The sequence below is a fragment of the Aythya marila genome (assembly GCF_965140915.1).
Source record: "Aythya marila genome assembly, chromosome: 9".
Lineage (NCBI taxonomy): Eukaryota > Metazoa > Chordata > Aves > Anseriformes > Anatidae > Aythya > Aythya marila.
In genome coordinates this window covers 13,445,462-13,464,247 of record NC_139050.1, presented here as the reverse complement: position 1 = coordinate 13,464,247, position 18,786 = coordinate 13,445,462, and the positions used below count along the sequence as shown (strand labels likewise).

The window sequence follows — 18,786 nt, the reverse complement described above, 5'->3', positions numbered from 1 at the left end:
CTTGTTTGAGGAGGGACTTTGGGGAGAAAAATAGGCATGTGATTTCAATGGACCATGTGTTTTCCCTGTGGAATAACTGGAGCTAATTCCCTGCAAACATCTGGCTAGCTATCAAATTGCCAACATCTGTACTTCTGCCAGCAGTGACCCATATGCTGAACACATGCCAGTCTTTTTACTTGAAGGAATTTGGGAGGATAAATCGAGGAGAAGCTCTTCACCATAAAGAAAAATGCTATATGCATTTTTATGGGACTATATTAAGTATTTTTCCACCTCTAATTTTCCCATTGAGAGAGGCTTTGTGAGCATGTGAAACTTTAAAAAGCAGCACCCAGTCCATTTTCCTATGCTTAGTGACTTGGTTTCAGTGTCTGTTGAAGTCAGTCATGGAAGTCTTTTCCACTCTTTTTCTTCAGGAATGCAGTGCAATTCTTTGTTGTGACTGTAAAGAAACCCCTTGAACAAGTCAGCTTCTCCCAGCAAATCTCCTTTCAACTACATTGTGGCTATCAAATAAGTTTGCAAATAATCTACAGAAGGAGAAAGCTGGAAATAGATGTTACGGGAAAGTTTTTGTTTGTTTGTTTGTTTTGTTTGTAAGCATTACTTACCTGTATCTGTAATCAAAGGCGAATGCCTTTGCCTTTAATGTAGGTGTCTATATACTTTTCAGTGTATTGTGGAAGAGTCCGAAGGCTCTCTCTCACCCTGTGGGCAATACATTTAGCAGGTCATAGCTGGTCTGTGGAACAATACAAAGTATTTTAAGCTGAAATTTGGGTGAGGATGCTGTGTGTTGATACGTTACCAGTTCTAGTGGATAGAACCTGAAAGACATGAAAACCACTGAATTAGAACTGTTTGCGAAACTGCTTAGAGGAAGGACTGTCTCTGTAACAACGCTTAGCAATCAGGCTTTTATTTTTACTTTAGCTTATTTTGGTTAGGCTTATGTATACTAACCTGAGGAAGAAGGATGGGTGAAGTTAGTAGATTCACAGTACTGCAAGGTGTTGATGTTACCCAGTCTAAAATCAGAAGAAACAGATGAAAGGTGTCCTGACCCCTTATTTTGAAACTAGTACCCCGTGATTGCTAATACTGCCAGTCAGTCTGGCTGCCATGGTGAGCAATGATCCTTTTCCTTCTTGCAGCTGAGGGCTGGAAGTGTTTGCTCCTGGAGTGCAGTTCTTGAGCCAGCTGGCAGTGCTGGGTTAGGCGGTCTTTGCTGCTGAACACACAGGGCCACGTTATTGTGGTTCCCTACATAAAGATTGTTTTCTGCATTTTAAAGTTGTTGATAAATGCAGATTTAGTATAGATTCAAAAAACAAAACAAAACAAAAAACAAACAACAAAAAAACCACGTTTTTTTATTTGTGACATTAGCCCTCAAATGGAACTCAGAATTTTATTTTACATTTCTACATTAGCACATAGGCTTGAAGAGGGGAAACAAATCTGTTTTGTTAAGCTAACCCTATCTCTTGTGGCTATTTTTCTCCTAGATTTTTAGAAATGAGTCATAATAGACCACCTAACTAATTCAGCTGGAAATCATGAAATGGTTCATGACCTTCTGAAACATACGTATTAGTTTTCCTACTGCCAGTTGAACTCCATAATCAGAGGGTCGAGAAAATTCTCCCTGGAGACTCCTCTCTGCTTGTTCTTCTGCTAATGAAAATATACCCAGAAGATTGAAAAAACTCTTACATCTGAGTAGACTGTATTCCTGCTTTGTCTTGATGGATTTGAGAGTTTTGGTTCTTCTTAAATATTGAAAAAAAATAAATCACAAATCTTTAAAAAATACTGTATCCTTTCCTTTCTCCATAGCATTGAATACACCAGAGGTATAAAAGTATAATACCTCAATTTCATCTGTGTTCTTGTGTGGCTTCTCTGCCAGGAAACATGAACATGCAGTGCAGCAGTTCATCAGAGGCAGGTTTTAGAGAGCACTCAGTACTTTGATGGAAGTGTAGATTGCATCTGTTTTCTAAGGATGTGTGTTACGTTTTACACTTACCCAGTGGGTAACATACCCAGTGGTCAGTGTCTCAAGGGTCATCGGTGCCCCAATATAAATCAGGTGGCAGAGAACTCTGCAGTATTTTTTGCAAGCCCCACTTGCTTGCTCTCTGAGCCTGATCGTGTTAAATCTGCAATGCATTTGAGCCCCAGCAGACCACCAAGATAAAAGCCCTCCAATGGTGGCATCCATTCCCCTCTGGTACTAGTGCCTGGCACTGTGTGTCATTGGCACAGCTTTCACCTTCTCTGGGGTTTTCATTTGCAGGAAGGCTGCACAAGCAGGTTCTGGCACTGTGTGTTAGGAATAGTCTCCTCAAGTAGTTTATGGCGGTATCTCTGCATATCCACATTTGACTTGTGCATTAGATGTCTCCTCACCTAACTGAATTTTGGAGCTTCTGGTGTTCATGTGGCAGTAGCCCACAGTTAGCTATGATTCGCTCCAGAACACACTTTTATGTGTCCTACATGTGGTGTCCTTGCTCTCTCACCCAGGCATAGTTTCCAGTTTGGAATTTTTTTGTACCCTATGCAGACCCAGCGCATTTGGAGCACTGTGATAAATGTGTGCTGAGCCAGCCTGTCCTGCAGTGGTGAGGTGCACTGAGATTCTTCCCCATGTCTGCTTTAGGTCTGTAAGCTATGCTGTATGTGCTAAGTATCTCACTCCAAACGTACTTCTAATAAAAGCAGACCTCTTGGGAAATCCAAATAGAAGCGATAACCTTTTATTCTGTCCAGCAGTCTGGACAGAAAGTGGGAGGAAATTATGTGAAACACTTAAATCCTAGAGACTGCAGTAAGACTACTTGCATGCAAGCATATGTAGTGTGGTGATTCCCAGCATTGAAAAATTGCTTACCCATGTGGGAAGGAATTGTTACAGGCCCCAGAAAGAAGGAGGTGATTGTTCTGCACCACTCCTGGTGGCAGTAGTAGTTCTGTGTCAGTGCTTTGCGTGTGCCACTGTCCCCATGCCAGGCATGCCCTGGCTTTCTTTCCTAGGCAGATAGCTCGAGTTCTGTTGTTTGCTGTGTATTTCAGTGACAACCTGGTGAGTTCTGAGAAACCTGCAGTTGCAATGTAATAATTAATGTGCATTGAAAATGGCACAAAACCTGTAGAAGACGTTGGCATTGGAGGTTCTGCTCATTCAAAGGGGTTGTAGCCATACGTGCTGAGTATCTGTTCTGAAGAAACCAAATTGTGAGCAGCTTTTCTAGGGCCCAGTATAAATCCTGTCTAACGCTGTGCAAGTTGGGATTGCTGGGCCAACGTGCTTACCTTTTGGGGCCGGCTACATTTTTGCAGTAATACTCCCATATGTCCGAAGTAAGCACAGCAAGACCCTTTTTTGAAAAGATACTGGGAGTTTTCCTTATCCAGAAAAGTAATGATCTAGGGTTGATTTTAAAGAAAATATTGTCCAAGCTGTTGTTTATGTTTACAGGAAAGCTTTTTTATTTTCTAAGGAGAAACGATGACTTTTCAGTTCACTATACATCTTTGCAACTGTGCACAGGGTTTTAACCTGAAAAATAAAAGCAGCAACTTTTTTTTTTGTGCTAAAAACTTTTTTTTTTCAATAGAATATTTCAGCTAGACTTAATTTGAGCAATTTATAGACTGCTTCTGTGGATTTATGTTGAAATGTTGATTATTATAGAATTGTCATCCAGAGCTCTTTTGCAAGTGGTTAGTGCTGTAAGGCAGCTTGGGAACGATACGCTGCTTGCTAGAGCTGCAGCTTCCAGGTAGTGTTTCAAGGACTGATCAGGTTAATCGTCTAACATTGTTTCTGTACCCAGTCTCAAGTGGTTGTTAAACCCCCTAAGATCTTTCAAGATGATTATCTGAAGAATCCAACTACCTTTTTGCAGCGTAGATACATAGCTACTGGTGATTTTTTCCCTTGTATATTGTGAGAAATATTTTATAAAGTAGTTGTTCTTGGAAAACAAACGAAAAGCATAGCTGATACTACTGAAGCACAGCTGTAGTTCTCAGTTCAGTTACTTTGGCCCAACTCCTGTTAAAGCTGTGAATTTGTGTTACTAAGTAATAGCTGGCAGACTCAAATTTGAGAGGTGTGAATTATACGCATGCTCTGCTGGAATTCTGTCCCGATGGAAGGAGAGTAGTACCGATGGCTGCTGTCCTCAGGGCTTTTCCTGTTCTAGATCATCTTAGCACTGCGATGCTGTCAGCCTCGTACTGCACAAATATTCCAGAGGAACTATTTGCTTTATTTATCTGTCCGTGCACGCCCAGAGGTGTCATAAAAGGTTAATGCCGCATCTGGTCTCCAGCTTTCTGCTGGTCAACTGATCTGGTTTTACTTGAAACTGCTCAGTTTGAAAAGGAGCAATTGCACTCTAAATGCTGCAGATAGAAGTACTATGCAAATGGACTGACAATGTTATTTCTCATCAACTCTGTGAAAAGCAACTGCATTTATATATAGGAAGCCTGTCATTCTAAAAGGAACAACATATGAAAAAATGAAAAAATAGAGTATTTGTAAAAAGTTGTGGAACTTTATTTAGCATAATAATTCAGGGTAAATCAGAAGAAACATCCAGTCCTTGACATTCTATATTGTGACATTTTGCCAGTAGCAAAGAAATGAAGCTTCAAGTTATAAGTTTTCAAAACGAAAATGAAAACTTAATGAATAACTGGATTTCAGGTTCTGTCTCTGTGAACATGACACAATTTGGTTTGCACTTAAGTTCTTTTTCAAAGTAACTGTAAGAACTTAAAGAAACAAAACCCTGCTCATGTTGTTTAATGACGCTGTTTGAGCAGTCTGTTGTTTTTATACTTGCAAATATGTTTGGAGGTCATTGCATATCTGAAATCATACAACTCTGAATTTTATCATGTGTGTCATGTAGGTATGTACATGTATGACTTTTTGCTGTATACTTAGTACTCTGTATATCAAATTGCAAATAATTTGTACTTCATTCCTACTGCTGCAAAACATTAATATGTTGTCCTGTATTTTGGCAAACCATAAAGATGCAGAAGATTTAAAGGACTTGAAAGCATTAAAAGGAAGCTATTGTTCAACAAACTGTAGCTTTCATTCATTCTGTAACTTTGTAATAAGTGCAAGATGTTGAAGGGAAAGGAGCCAAATATTAGTGTGGTCCTAAGAGACCAAAGAAATAATGGAGCTACGTAAATTTGACATTCTTCTTTCATGATCACACTCAAATCTAAAATGTATGCAGATGCTATTCCTGTATAGATAGATTCAGTGTTTGTTGCTACTTTTGGTTTATTGAATATTACTGAATAGTTTCAGTAATGTTTATAAGACAATATTTTCCCTTTTAGTAGTGTGGTGTTGGTCGTTGGTTTTTTTTTTGTAGTTGTTTTTTAAGTTAGCATGCTTTCAATTATTGCAGAATTTAAGGAATTAGTAAAGTGGTGGAGAGCCGTTGCATTAGCAGGGTGGTCTTACCTTGTCAGTGCTGTGGGCCAGGTGCCAGCTCTGTGTTGCACACAGAAGCACAATGGCAATAACAGTGACTTTCCTTCTACATCTGCGTGTCATTGCGCTCGCTTCTATGACGTTGGTCTTTGAAGACGAGGGGGCTCAGCCAGAGTAGGCCCACTATATCTGAGCCTCTGCTGCACAGAGGTTTCTGATGCTTAGATTGACTTTGTTTGGGGAAAATGGTTCCCACACTGCCATTGCAGTGTTGGACACGTGGAAAGAAAGGAACATTGCATTTGGGTTGATTCATAATCCAGTGAGCTGTAAGGTGCTTAGTCTGCTCCTGATGCTGCCATCTCAACCCAGTTGCTTACAGAACGATTTCAATATTATGTGAAAGTCTGGAAGAACAGAGAGAAGGAAACTCTGTGCACGGCTGTCATACTTGAATCCAGATTTTCTTGGAAAACTCTTGTCGGATTGTCGGAGGAGTTGCTTTAATCTATACTATCGTTTAAAGTCTTTTTTTTTTTTTTTTTTTTTTTTCCCCCAAACAAAACTTCAGGTGGTGGAAGACTAGAGGAAATCTTTGGGAAATGCTGGCACAGCAGTTTCAGACAGACTGATACAAGCCTCCTGAATCTGTTTTTCCCTCTTCACCCTGTTTGCAGGTTTCTTTAGCAAAAGCACTTGAATTATGCAGCTTCTTCTGACATTACAATGGGCTGAACTGGGATTAAATCCTATTGAAGTCAGTGGTGTAACACTGATGCAGGAAGCTAGTACGAGATAAGTCAGGCCTCAATTGTGATTTTTTTTTTTTCATTAGGTACATGAAATGTAGCTGGTGGCTGGTTTAAGAGAAGTAAAGCATCCTCTGCATCAGGGTGGATGCATTCCTGTCAGAATCGTAGAATATGTATGGGTTGGCAGGGAGCTGTCACTCAAAACCAAACTATGCCGTGCTTGTGGTGAGTAAGCATGGATACCATACGTGCGAAGCAATGTTTGTGTGTTACACTGAGCATAATAAATTTTTCGGTGTATGTGAATAGTAGGAACCATACTGGAAGCCCAGAATGCAAACTGTTTAGCTGCTTGGCCTGGCAGCCTCTGTGCAGCAACACCACCGTGGCATCTTGTCGTAACTGGGCTTGTCTCCAGAAGCTGATTTTCAAACACCAGCTGTTCAGACGTGAAGTTTCCAGAGGTGAGCTCTATTTGGTCAGTTGTGTTGGACTGTCACAGACTCTTCAGTGGTTGTGTCAGCTATTTTGTGGGTGCATGATAAACAATCTGAACAAAGTTCTCCTCCTGGAAGCTGATGTTGCCTGATTTCATTAATGAGCTACTGGTGTGTTAGTTCCAAATCCAAAACTGGCTGTTGTTTGTCTCCCTGTAGCCTGAAATCAAAAAGCTGCTCTTGAAGAACATGAGAACAAGTGTGGTTTTCTTCTTGTTTATTTTAATACTAAATGAAGGCAAACTATATATCATGTCTTCCTCAAATTCTGGAGAATTTTGCTTGCAACTTATTTCTGCTCATAATCAATGTATTTGCATGTTATGGTCCCTTGCTCTTGGTGGAGGGTTGAGATGAAAGGCTGTGAATGACAATTGAATATTTCTCTCCTTGGAGTGTGCTTAGGCTTAAGATTCAGCTTTTTGTGAGTTCAAGGCTTGCTGTATTTGACAGCATAGATGAACGTCCTATTTCGGAGACAGTGGTAACTTTTGGGATCTAGAAACTGTACAAAGGACGATAGAAGTGCATTAAAAGTACTTAATTAGTCACCTTTAAAACAAGATGCTAAGGTTGCTTTCTCTGCACGATCAGAATGTAAACCAACTTCAACTGCATGAAGTCATGTTATTTCTATCTAAGAACATGCAGCTGATCCAGTAATTTGATTCTCAAACATCTCTTAATGCCTTATAACAAGAAAAAAAGACCTATAGATTTCCTTCTCAAAGATTGCTTAGAGTGCCTGCAAGCACAAGTCTATTTTTGTGTCTGACCAATGGTGATAAGGAAGTAAGTGACACAGTACAGATGTTTACACCACATCTACAATCAGCAGAGATGATTTCTGTACCATATGCCTGATGTTTTGGCTCTGTTTGCAGGAGGAATTAAGTTATCTACAATCACAGTTCTGTTATGCAATGAAAAATAAATGACACTCTGAAATATTTTAATTTCATACTTGTGTCAGACTAACGCTGTTCTGTTTAATTGAACACACAATTTTGACAGTCAAGAGAGATTTGGAGATAAAGCTATGTGGTTTCATAAGTGTCTACAACTTAGTATCCCAGGAGGCTCCTGAAATCTGTTTCCTTGGGATGTACATCATTGCTGACTGTTTTGCTCTCATCTTTCACTGGGGGCTGTTAATTCTCAGGAAATTGAAGATCCTTGCAAATTCGTAAATGCATTTCACTTAGTCTTGTTCAGATAAGGAGATGGATGGTTGCAGTTCAGACTTGACAGAAGTGGACGGGAAGGGGCAAGAGTGTCAGAACGTACTGGCATTGTTGAAGAGAGTCCCTGCTTCCATTATGTAATGTAAACTGCACATCTGTAAGAGAAAAGGTACAAGCGAAGGAGGAAACCCCTAGGGCACTGTTTTCATGTTTTTAATATCCCCATTGCCTTTTCAGTGTGATTAAAAATAGTAGTTAGATTTCCCCCATAAATAAAAATAACCAAGTGATTTGGCAAACAAAAAAATGCTGAGAGTGCAGCAGCACACAGCTGACTGTGCTGTGGTTCGGGTTGTGTCGGTGTTTCCATCACGAATCCAATTGGAATTTTTAACATAGCTGTAAAAATCTGTTTCATTCTGAAACTTGGCAAGGTGTTTCTCTGCCTGAGAATGAACTTTCTTGTTTTTAAATGGAAAGGTACCTGATTTTTTTAAATTCTAGGATTTTATATGCTCTTCCAGAGCACTAGTTGTAATACCGGTGAGAACGCAGAAGTGGTTCTCAGGCAGAAGGAAGCAGCTCATGGGAGGGGTGTGTGCATGCGTGTGTAAAACACTGAGGATTTAATGTATGATGAAGTATTGTGTATTACCTGTCTGGTTAAATCACCCATTGTGGTGAAGGGATTGTAATGCTCCTGATAACAAGCAAGTTAGTTGCCCAGAGAGATGTAATAGAGGAAGGCACTGAGCAGGCTTTTCTACTAAACTTTGCCAGTGCATGCTAATCTTGATTTACAGGATTGTGCCTGCTCCCTTGCCAAGCTGATCTTTGGGTGAAATCAGTTTGCATTACGTGGCGCTGAATCACGTGGTGATGTTCAGATGAATGCAGAGTAGGATTAGACTGAAAACTCATTATCTGGCCAGTCCTCGGGAGGTATAAAGTGATAGGCTTCCAGCCCCGACTGGAACTACTCACCATCCAGAGAAGTGCAAAAATGATTTATGTCAGAGGCTTTTTGTTGTACAGCTTCCAAAGAAAGCAGTCGGAATGGTTCGGATTACTGCCTTCTGTGTCCTTAAAATAATCTTGGGAATTGATTCCTTCCTTGCCTCTGTCTAGAAGTTCTAGCACCTCCCGCAGTGTTTTGGACAGATAACATTTACCTTTCACAATTCGAAATACATTAACAATTGCACTTTTTAAATTTTATTTTTTTGTCACTTGAAAGTGGTGTAGTCAAGTTCAGGAAAACAGTATTTCACTTATAATTTCATTTCATTCTTAGTTCATAGAGGGCTTGATGTTGAGTCCTGCCCGACTACTGGCTGGAGCCCAGACCTAGCCAATGTTAACAGAGAATTTCTTCCCGTGGCATCTTTCCTTCATCCCTGAGTTGTTCTTTGTGGGAAGTGCATCTCAGCCATCCACTCGCAGCTCTGTGAAACAAAGACTTCAGCTTCTGTTTGCATTCACTTATCTTAAGTTTTCATTGAGCTGCTGCCCAGCAGCTTTATCTGAAAGTTGCTTTTTGTATGTCAGCTTTGTCTAGCCTTTCATTCTGGCCCACATTGACTCTGCATGTCAGCTGTCCAAATGTGTACAAGTATGTATTATACAAGCCTCAACAAGACTGTAGGGCCTTCACTCTTTTTCCCATTGTTGATGTAGTATTTTGTAGCAGTAGATCATCTGGGATGAAAAGCTCATAATACTTAAGCTGTGAATGTTATCAAGATGTTGCTTTCATGAAACTATTAAAAAGTTATTAAATCATTTCAAACAGTTGTAGTTGAGAAGTACAACTAATGAGTGAGGATCGTCATTTCTGTGCACTGATGAGATGTATGTGTTATTCTTTGACTTCTTCAGACTCACTGCATCTTTATTACAGCTTTACAAGAAGTTTGAATTTTCACTCTGTGTTTTATTAAACGTGGATATTCTACCACTATTCATGCAGTCCAGTGCAGCAGTAGTGCTGTGATGGGTGTATCACAGACCCCCTCCTGGTACCAGTTACTCCTGTCTAACAGTTCCAGACTGCCTGGAACTTCTGCCTGTTCGAGTATTCTGCAGTTTTATAGCAACATACACAAGGCATGAAAAATGTTGTACCCCTCCCTGTGTGCTAGGTCAGCAACATCTGTTGTTGATGTAGGGATGTTTTGGTAACGTGTCTGCTTGGGCTGTCCAAATGCAGAGGCAGCTACGAAAGCTATCTAGACAGATCTGTCTGTGGAAGCCCAGCACTGGCCGCTAGAGTTTGGGTCAGGGTCTAGCCAGCCAGAATACAGTAAGAATTTTAAGAAATTGCTTGTGTATTATGAGTTGCCTTTATTATGCACATGTAATATTTACCAGTCTTTTTAATCATATTACCGATGAAAGCAGTATTAACTACTAATGTATTCGTATTGCAGATTTCATGTAACTCTTGGTGTTCCTATTCAGGACAGTAAAGTTATGTGCCTGAGATGTAGCTGCTGGCTATTAACATCAGACATCTTTCTTTCTCTCTCCCCTGCCCTTTTTTAGAGGCCTTTGAGTCCTTGCTTCGCTTAGCTGAAAACCGCACAAGTTCCCTGTTCGAGACAGCTTACAGACCTATGGCGAAAGAAGCAGCGGAGCCTGTTAAAAAGCTTTTTAGAGACATCTCTCTCTACATCCTGGGCGCAGAGACTACAGTGGAAGGTGCTGTATTACGGTTCTTTGACAGTCTCTTTCCTCTTGTGTATAGTCGGCTAATAAACCCAGGAATTACAGATTTATCAGAGGACTATACAGAGTGTCTAAGACTTACGAGGCAAGACATAAATCCTTTTGGACGCTATTCTAAAAACATGGTTACAGAGCTGTCAAAATCTCTTTGGGCAAGCAGGATGCTCAGCCAGGCCCTCAGCCTGGGCATCGAAGTAATAAATACTACTGAACATGCAGTTCTCAGCAAGGAATGCAGCAGAGCTCTGGTGAAGATGCAGTACTGCCCTCATTGCCAGGGCCTGACACTAATCAGACCCTGCGTCGGATATTGCCTCAATGTAATGAGGGGCTGCTTGGCCAGTGTGTCAGAACTGGATGCCCAATGGAGGGAGTATATCTCCACGCTGGAGTATCTGACAAACGAGATGGCTGCCTCGCATGACCTGGAAATCGCACTGACAGGAATCCGGAACTCCATCAATGAAGCCATCCTGCATGCACAGCTGAATGGACCACAGCTCTCTGCTACGGTAAGTGCTCTCTAATTATTCCCTACTCTTATCTATAAGTTTCATTATTGGATGAATAAATATTTGAACAACTTGGTGTTGTCTTCGGATCAAATTTTATTTTTTCATTCAGATCTTTTTTAATAGTTAGTGAGAATATTACTGATAATTATGATAGGGTTCAACAGTCTGCACTGAAATGAAAGTGGGGAAAATGTTTGTTCCTTGAGAAGTAGCTCGGTAAAGCAGATTACTCTGGCTTGTCTGCAGAATTTTCTAAAAAAACAAGGGGAGTATATTATACTTGATATCAACAGCATATTTTCATGCTCTAAAGCATCTGATCCTGGAACTCCAGGAGCAGTGTTCCCCTGGCGTGTGAATATTTGTAATGTGTGGGGACTTTCCATAAGGAACAGTGTAAGGGCTTAAAAGTGTGTTTTTCTAATTAAATGCAAAGAAATTAATATTTCCATCATTTTACAGTTGCTTTGTTTTTGTGCTGACCATCGAGACATCAGGAAGGTAGTAGAGTTCTATAAAGAGTACACTCCTCCAAAGAACGTTGAAAAAAGAGCACTGAAAAAATTAATTCTTTGACAGCATTTACACAAGCAGAGGAACAAAATAGATTTAAATGGTTCTATCTTTTGTACGTGGTTGGTCTCATAAATAACAGTAGCATGTGACTGACAGGTGTTCTCTCAAGGTGTTGAAGATTAGACCAGAAACTACTGAAATGAGTAATGGTGCTGCTGGCATCATCTCTATGAAGTTCCACAGGACTGTCAGTGCAAAAAATAGTGTGGCCTTAAGCAGGAGAAAAACTAATCTGAAAAAAGAGATGCAGATAGATTCACCTTTCTCAGGGAAGGAATTCTTGCAGAGAATAAATGAGAAGGGAATGCAGAGATCTATAAAGTTAATTCCTATGTTGAACTCTGGCCATCATATTATGTAAGAGGGGAAAAAATATATATAATAAGATACTACAGAGGGTGTTTTTAAACTAAGAACATAGTTTACCAGGAGAAAATGCCTGCATGTTTGTAAGCTTCCACGTAACCTAACGTCACATCTTTCTTCAATTTAGGAGAGCTGACAGAGGCAGATACTGACAGAACATAAAAAAATCATGGTTTATCTAAACAAATAATCCCCCCCCACACGCACTTTTAGTAATTTGATAGGATTATCACTGTGTATTTGGAGTTACCTTAGCCCATGTTGCCTGATGTTCTCCTTTTCCTTTTCATCCATGACCCCTGTATCTGCTAGTTTGGTATCTGAAGATAAACATGAAATATTAAGAAAAATGTTCAATTTCTTGGCTACTGCACAATTGGTGTTCGAGCCTATGTGCATTGTAGGACAGATCTTGCTTGTGCTAATGTGTAGTTGGTAGCATCATAAAACATACTATAAAGCAGTGCTAGGCGTAGGGTGTGTATTAAACAGTACTCTCACATCTGCTCTAATTTTCACTATCAGGTTATTTATATGTGTGTCTAGAAAGGAAATGAAAATGTATTCTTAATTATTACCTATTAGTTTTATCTGACTATAGGTAGGTGCCTCTTTAAATTGTCACACTGTTTCATTATTGATTACACAGAAATAATTAGGAATAAACTGAAGGTTCCTGGCTACTGACAGCCAAAATGGTCTGACAGGTATTTCCTGCAGTGTATGCAACTTAGGCAGTGTATGCTACAAAACACTAAAATGTAATTCTGCACTGCATTTATAAGCCTCTTAATATAGTCGTATTTATTTTGCTGATGGAGTAGAATGTGTAATCCAGGTGAATATCAGATAATTACAGATGAAGTTAATGAGGGCATTGCTTCTAGCTGATTTTGAAGCAGAATTACCTCTGAGGGATCTTTGACCATTAAAGATAATTGCTATTCAAATCGCTTTACCTGGGTCTATCTCACTTCCCTTGCACTAACTTTAAACATTTTCTTTCTTCCATTAAGAATGAATTCAGAGGGAGCTGTTGTGTTTGAAACTGTTGTGTTTTTTTTTTTCCCCAAAGTTCTTTGTTTTCTCCCACTACTGAAATCTGTGCACAAAAAAAAAAAAAAAAAAAAAAGAAAAGAAAAAGTTGGGTGTTGTTTGAGACACTGCTCTGGAGGATAGCAAAGGACGTTTTCTGTTTGAAAATGAAAACTATATGCCAGTTTGTTATCCTCAGTCCATAACTTTTTCAGATGTCAGATTTCTGCAGGTAGGATTATATTTTGAAGACAGAGCATATTCCGTTATTTGAGCAAGCGTTTAGTCTGATATTGATTTAGAACTTTCCTGATTAGTTGCAGAGGCTAACCATTACTTAGAAAATTGAACCTAATTAAGCTGTATTTCCTTCTCTAAAGAAATGGAAAGGAGTTGAATCTACAGCTTCAGGATTTCCGTCTGAGATGGCTTCCTGGAATCCGGGCCTTGATTCTCAATTACACTTGTACCCTTTTGGGCTGCTCTTGCTCGGTTTTGTACCCAGGATTTATGTACTTTAGTATATAGTTTTACTTGTATAAAACTTACTTTTTCAGAAAAAATAAGACTTTTTTTTTTTTTTCCTTTTGTAACAAAATAAATATCTTTTCCTGTGCATGCAGTTCAGCTTCTGCAAAAATGGAAATGTTTAACGTATGTATAGTTTCCGTTACAAATGCTGTAATTGGTTTCATTCAATTATAAATAATCTATGTAAAACTCATTCAGGAAAGCAGAGCACTCCTAGTAATTTTCATTTATCCTGAGGCAGCCTTAATTAATGCACCTGCCCTTTTAGGAGACATTTTACATTTTTTTAATAGGCAATATGGCTAAAAATTACCGTTGTTTTTTTCTAGCTTGCTGTCTGCCTGGATGATAATGAATAATGAAAAGTTAGATTGTTTTCTTTAAAACAGGGGGAAGGATTGAAATAAACCAATAAAGTGCATAGTGTACTTTGCTCAAATGAGGTGCAGTCAATTATTATAAAATTAAAAAAATAAATCCTATTTATATGAAGAGCGCATGGCTTCAAGAGACTGGCCTCTGCTGATCTCCTCCATTAGAGCCACGAGAATTGCCTGATTTGCTGGGATAGCGTGTGTGAAAGGTCACCTTTAAGATATTGATAATCTCTGCTCAGATTGCTGCGGATTGTGCCGTGCCGTTCAGGGATGCTGGCTTGCATCCAGTTTACTTAACCTAATGTGGGCCAGCCACGGTCTGCAGCATCAGCAATCATAATCATTACTTTCTGGTTTGTCTGCTGGAATCTAATTGTCTTTCATATTGGTAGGAGCCCTGACTGCTTCTTGGTGCCAGATACAGAGACCAGGTTTGTTCCCCCTTCCTTATCATTTTTGAGTCTTTCTCCGTACTTTGTTTGCACCTTTCTGTGTTTTAAAGGCAGGTGTTGTTTTCTCTTGTATTCAGTCTGCCATATTATTCTATAACCAAATGCTTTATTTGTGCATTATTCCTGTTTTCTTATTTTTATTCTAAGTGGAAATAAAATACCTTGAAGTAAAATGCAAGGAGGGGAGGCAGTTAAATGCATGCTGGTCTCTAGCACTTGGGGGAAGTTTACTCGCTTGGTTATTCATTACAAGCCAAATTCCCCCTCTCTCTTAGTAAAATTTTGTAGTCCTTAAAATATAAAGGTTATGATTATGAAAGTAGTAAAAATAAACATTTAAAAAATGCACAGGTCGCTCCCCATTCATCAGAGTACTAGATCATGTGCTTAACCTGAAGTATCTCATTTAAACCACTTTTTTGTGAAGGATGCTCTTGCACTTTGCCAGGGGGAGTCCCCTGTTGCTCACCAGCCGCTCTTGGTGCTCCCCAGACCGAGCCCCACAAGGCAGCGTGCCTGGTGCTTGCGAGGCACTGAGGTGGGCTTGCAGCACTCCTCCAGCAAGCCGGGGGGCATTCATGGAGATAGGTAATAGGAACAGAAGAACATATGAGGCAGGGAAGATTTCTGTTGGATCAGAAGTAGAATCTGTCTGGCCAAGCTAACTACAAATCTGCACCTCTGCTGATAGTGAGCAGATCCTGGTATTGCAGTTTTGGCTTTGCCTGGAGCTTGGTGGTCTTGCAGATGTGGCGCTACTGACTTTTTATTGGTGTGGATCTGAAGGGCAGAGATGGTCTGTGGGATGGTGTCGTGCTGTATAGGCAGGTGCTGTGGAATCAGCATCCTGCTCAGGTACAGATTCTGTGTTATCTTTTGGCAGTCCGTGGTTACAAAGAGATTTGGTTCTCCTCCGTGCGATAGAATACATGGCTTCCCAAGGTCAGAGGTCCAACAGCGGAATGTCCCTGTGTTCTGAGGTCCAATAGTAAAAGGTTGCTTCTTCCGTTTACTAGAGCATTTGAGCATAGAAGATGCACTTTTGCCTGTGTTGGAAAGCTCTGTGGGCCCAGGTCCCCTCGCAGCTTCTGGAAATGGTGATTTGCTGCTTGCTCTGCAGATACGCCCAGTGCTGCCTGGGCAGCTGGCGAGGACTCTGTCAGCTGCAGTCTGACAGAGGGTTGGAGCCAGGTGGTCTTTGAGGCCCTTCCAATCCAAGCCATCCCATAATTTGTCACTCTATACTTCTTCAGAACAGAAAAATACTGTACAGCTGAAGATGCTGTGTGTCAGTGCTCCATTTATAAATGGCAAGGTGGAGGCTATATTGTCAAAGAAAAAGCATTTTATGGTTTGAATTCCACTTCAGCTCAATAGCGCTTGAACACATAATTACCTGTTCTTAGCACATTTCCCAGGTATGGCCATGCCTTATACTCTGCATGTGGCTCGTTGGGAAGCCTGCCTACATGGTGGAAAATGCAAAGTGTTGTGTGGTAGCAGAAACATTTGGAAGGTAGGAAGATGCATATTGTCCTGAAACTTGGTCTTCTTTCTGTGTGTTTGTCCAACATAAAGTACTCATCTTCTTACTGATGTTATAATAGCTGAAAATGTTTCAAATAAAGGGAATATAAAAAGCCACAGATTTAATATTTTCAGAATGTCTGTTTATACAATGCCACCACACGGTTTTTGGATTATAGGAATAATAAAAGCAAAAGCTAATAAAGGCCTTGATTGATAGATACCATCAGAGATCAGGAATTAGGAGAAAGAAGAAAGATCTATGCCTTGAGCCAATCAAGTTCTTGGAAGCTAGCTTACTAATTAATGTGATGAAAATGACAAAAAAAAAAAAAAAAAGATACAAGAATAAACTTTGGGAAAAGGAGCAGCACAGAGGCAGGAGAAACACAGGAAGCGAGGGGTATTTCAGATACATGATGCTAGAAATTTCAGGAGTGTTAGGGAGAATAAAATCAGTGATGGGGAGAGAGAAAGTCTTGTCAAAATCCCGGGGTAGTAAGTGGCAGTCCTTCCACAGGCTTTGAAGACATCAAGGATGATATGGAGAAGACATCCACTAAATACAGATTGTTTTTTAGAGGGGATTGGTTTAGGGCTGTAATGAAAGAGAGAATCTGCTGGCTTTTTGTGGCAGATCATTCATGTGGTGCTTCTTTAAAGTTTTGTGTCTCAAGCAACGCAAGGAAGGCATGAGAAGGTGATGAAAGCAGGATCCCTAGCAAGGAATGTTGTCCTTGATGGTGATGAAAAAAAGACAAAGGAGTTAGGCTTTCCATGTCTGCTCAACTGCTTCTTCTTCAGTCATTTGCAATTAGGGATGTAATTAGGAGCTGGGGAGGCACTGTGCATAGAGAAACAGCAAATGAGAATTTAGTGGGTTTAGACTTACAAAAAAAAAAAAAAAAAAAAAAAAAAAAAAGAAAGTACAGGTTGATGATTGGTCTTGGCTGGTCTATCAATCTCCTCTCATCAGTGGTTTTAAAAACTTGACTCCTGTTGCAAAGCAGGCAGCATGTAGTCACGAAATGCACGCACAGCTCTCTCTACTGTTGTCTAAACTTGTCTCCCTGAAGCCACTTCAAAATGGATTTCTCTTACTGTTTACATTGCATCATTATTAGTGTTTTGATTTTGAAATTGATCTTGTTGACCAGAATGTGGTACTTAGCGCTGAAGAAAGTGGTTGCTCTGCAGGTGAGTTCAGGCTTATAGCTCTCTGAGGTATTTAACCTGTAAGTGGGTAAGAGTGGGAATGCTGGTGGAGTTGGAGAGAGCAGTTTGGGAGTCTAAAAACAAGAAGGAAAAGGCTAAGTTTATAGAAGCACTGAAAGAGTGACTAATAATTAAATCTTGCAATATTTTTATGAAATAGCAGTATATTGGTGTAATCTTAGAAAAAATGGAGACAGTAATACTAAGAGGTAGAACCAGGCTTTTTTTTATTTATTATTTTTTTTTTTCCAGTTATTAGTTCTATAATCCAGCACCCCAGTTTTCCAGTGATCTGAGGGTGTACTGTCAGTGCCCATTACAGGCACATGTGATGCACCTCAGCACATGTTCTTGGCTAACTGGAAGATACAAAGGTGTGCGTATACCTTTGGTACTGAAGAACAAGCTATATAGACATTTGTTAGGTGTGGTTTAAGGATGGAAAGAGGCATCTGCCTGTGAAAGAACACACTTGTATTGTGAAATGCCCACATTACTGCAGTGGGCTTGAGCCAAAACTTCCTGACAGGGGAAAAGCATTTGAAAACAAAATGAAAATGTTGCTGCAATTTTTTTGGTAGAAATTCATCAGTGTATGGAAGGCTTAGGAAAAATAATCGAGGTGGTCTGAAATCTTTAGGAATAAATTAGAAAAACCAAACCTGAGAAACAAAAGACACAAGATGTGTTTAAATGGTCACCTTTAGGAAAATAAAAACTTAGTGTGGGAAAAGACTGCCAAACTTAAAGCAGCAGGAGATGGATGCACACTAACCTTACAAATTGGAAAAGGAAATGGCAGTACTATGAACAAAATAACTTGGTGTTGAGTAAGTTCACAGCAACAGTTTCTGCCAGCTAGTAATGAACTACTTGGTTAGAGATCAGTGTCATAAGACACTCCTGGAGACTTTGGAGAGTGCTCAGAGCTGAACTCAGGTGCTTCCTTCCTGCAAGTTTTCCAGTTCAAATGATCAACACCAGCTATCAATAAGCATAAGTACCAAACTTAGCAGAGGTAAGAGCAGTAGATTCAGTGCCTTAGTATGCTGAAAATACCTGTGAAAATGTACATGGAAAGCTATGCTTGTGAAATATTTGCACTAGAAATGGTATGTAAAATGTCATTTCACTTTTCCTTAAATACTTGTTACCAGTAAATCTCTGAAAAGAGAAAAGAGGAAATGCTTAGCTATGATGAGGTCTGCAGATGATCTTGTAGGAGCCTGAAGGGCTGCCCTCTTGAAGCTGTCGAATTTGGTAGTGCTTCTTGCAGATGTGACCTTGAAGACACAGAATCACTTATGCTGAGTGTACATCAGATTCAAATCCTTTGTGAAGAAGGGACAGAAGGAGAACTTTTGGAAGCCTGGTGAATTGCACGGAGGGCGCATCTTGTAGTGTAATTACCAATTTTTGTGCAAAAGGTAAAAGAACGCTTTTAACAGTGTAGGACATACAGAATTGCCTATTTAAAAATATTGATGTGTTTCTCTTGAGCTACGTACTTATCAAAAGATTGCTCTTGTCTTATGGTCAGTCAGGAATGA

General features: G+C 39.9%; 1 protein-coding gene across 2 annotated transcripts in view; it reads left to right on the top strand.

Moving 5' to 3' along the window:
• Nucleotides 1-18,786, top strand: part of LOC309881459 (glypican-5-like) — a 369,768-nt gene that overhangs the window by 73,872 nt on the left and 277,110 nt on the right. For both annotated transcript variants that reach the window (XM_082767440.1, XM_082767439.1), the window contains exon 3: nucleotides 10,460-11,154. In XM_082767440.1, coding sequence (XP_082623566.1) covers nucleotides 10,460-11,154 — 695 coding nt within the window. The remainder of the gene's footprint in view (nucleotides 1-10,459; nucleotides 11,155-18,786) is intronic.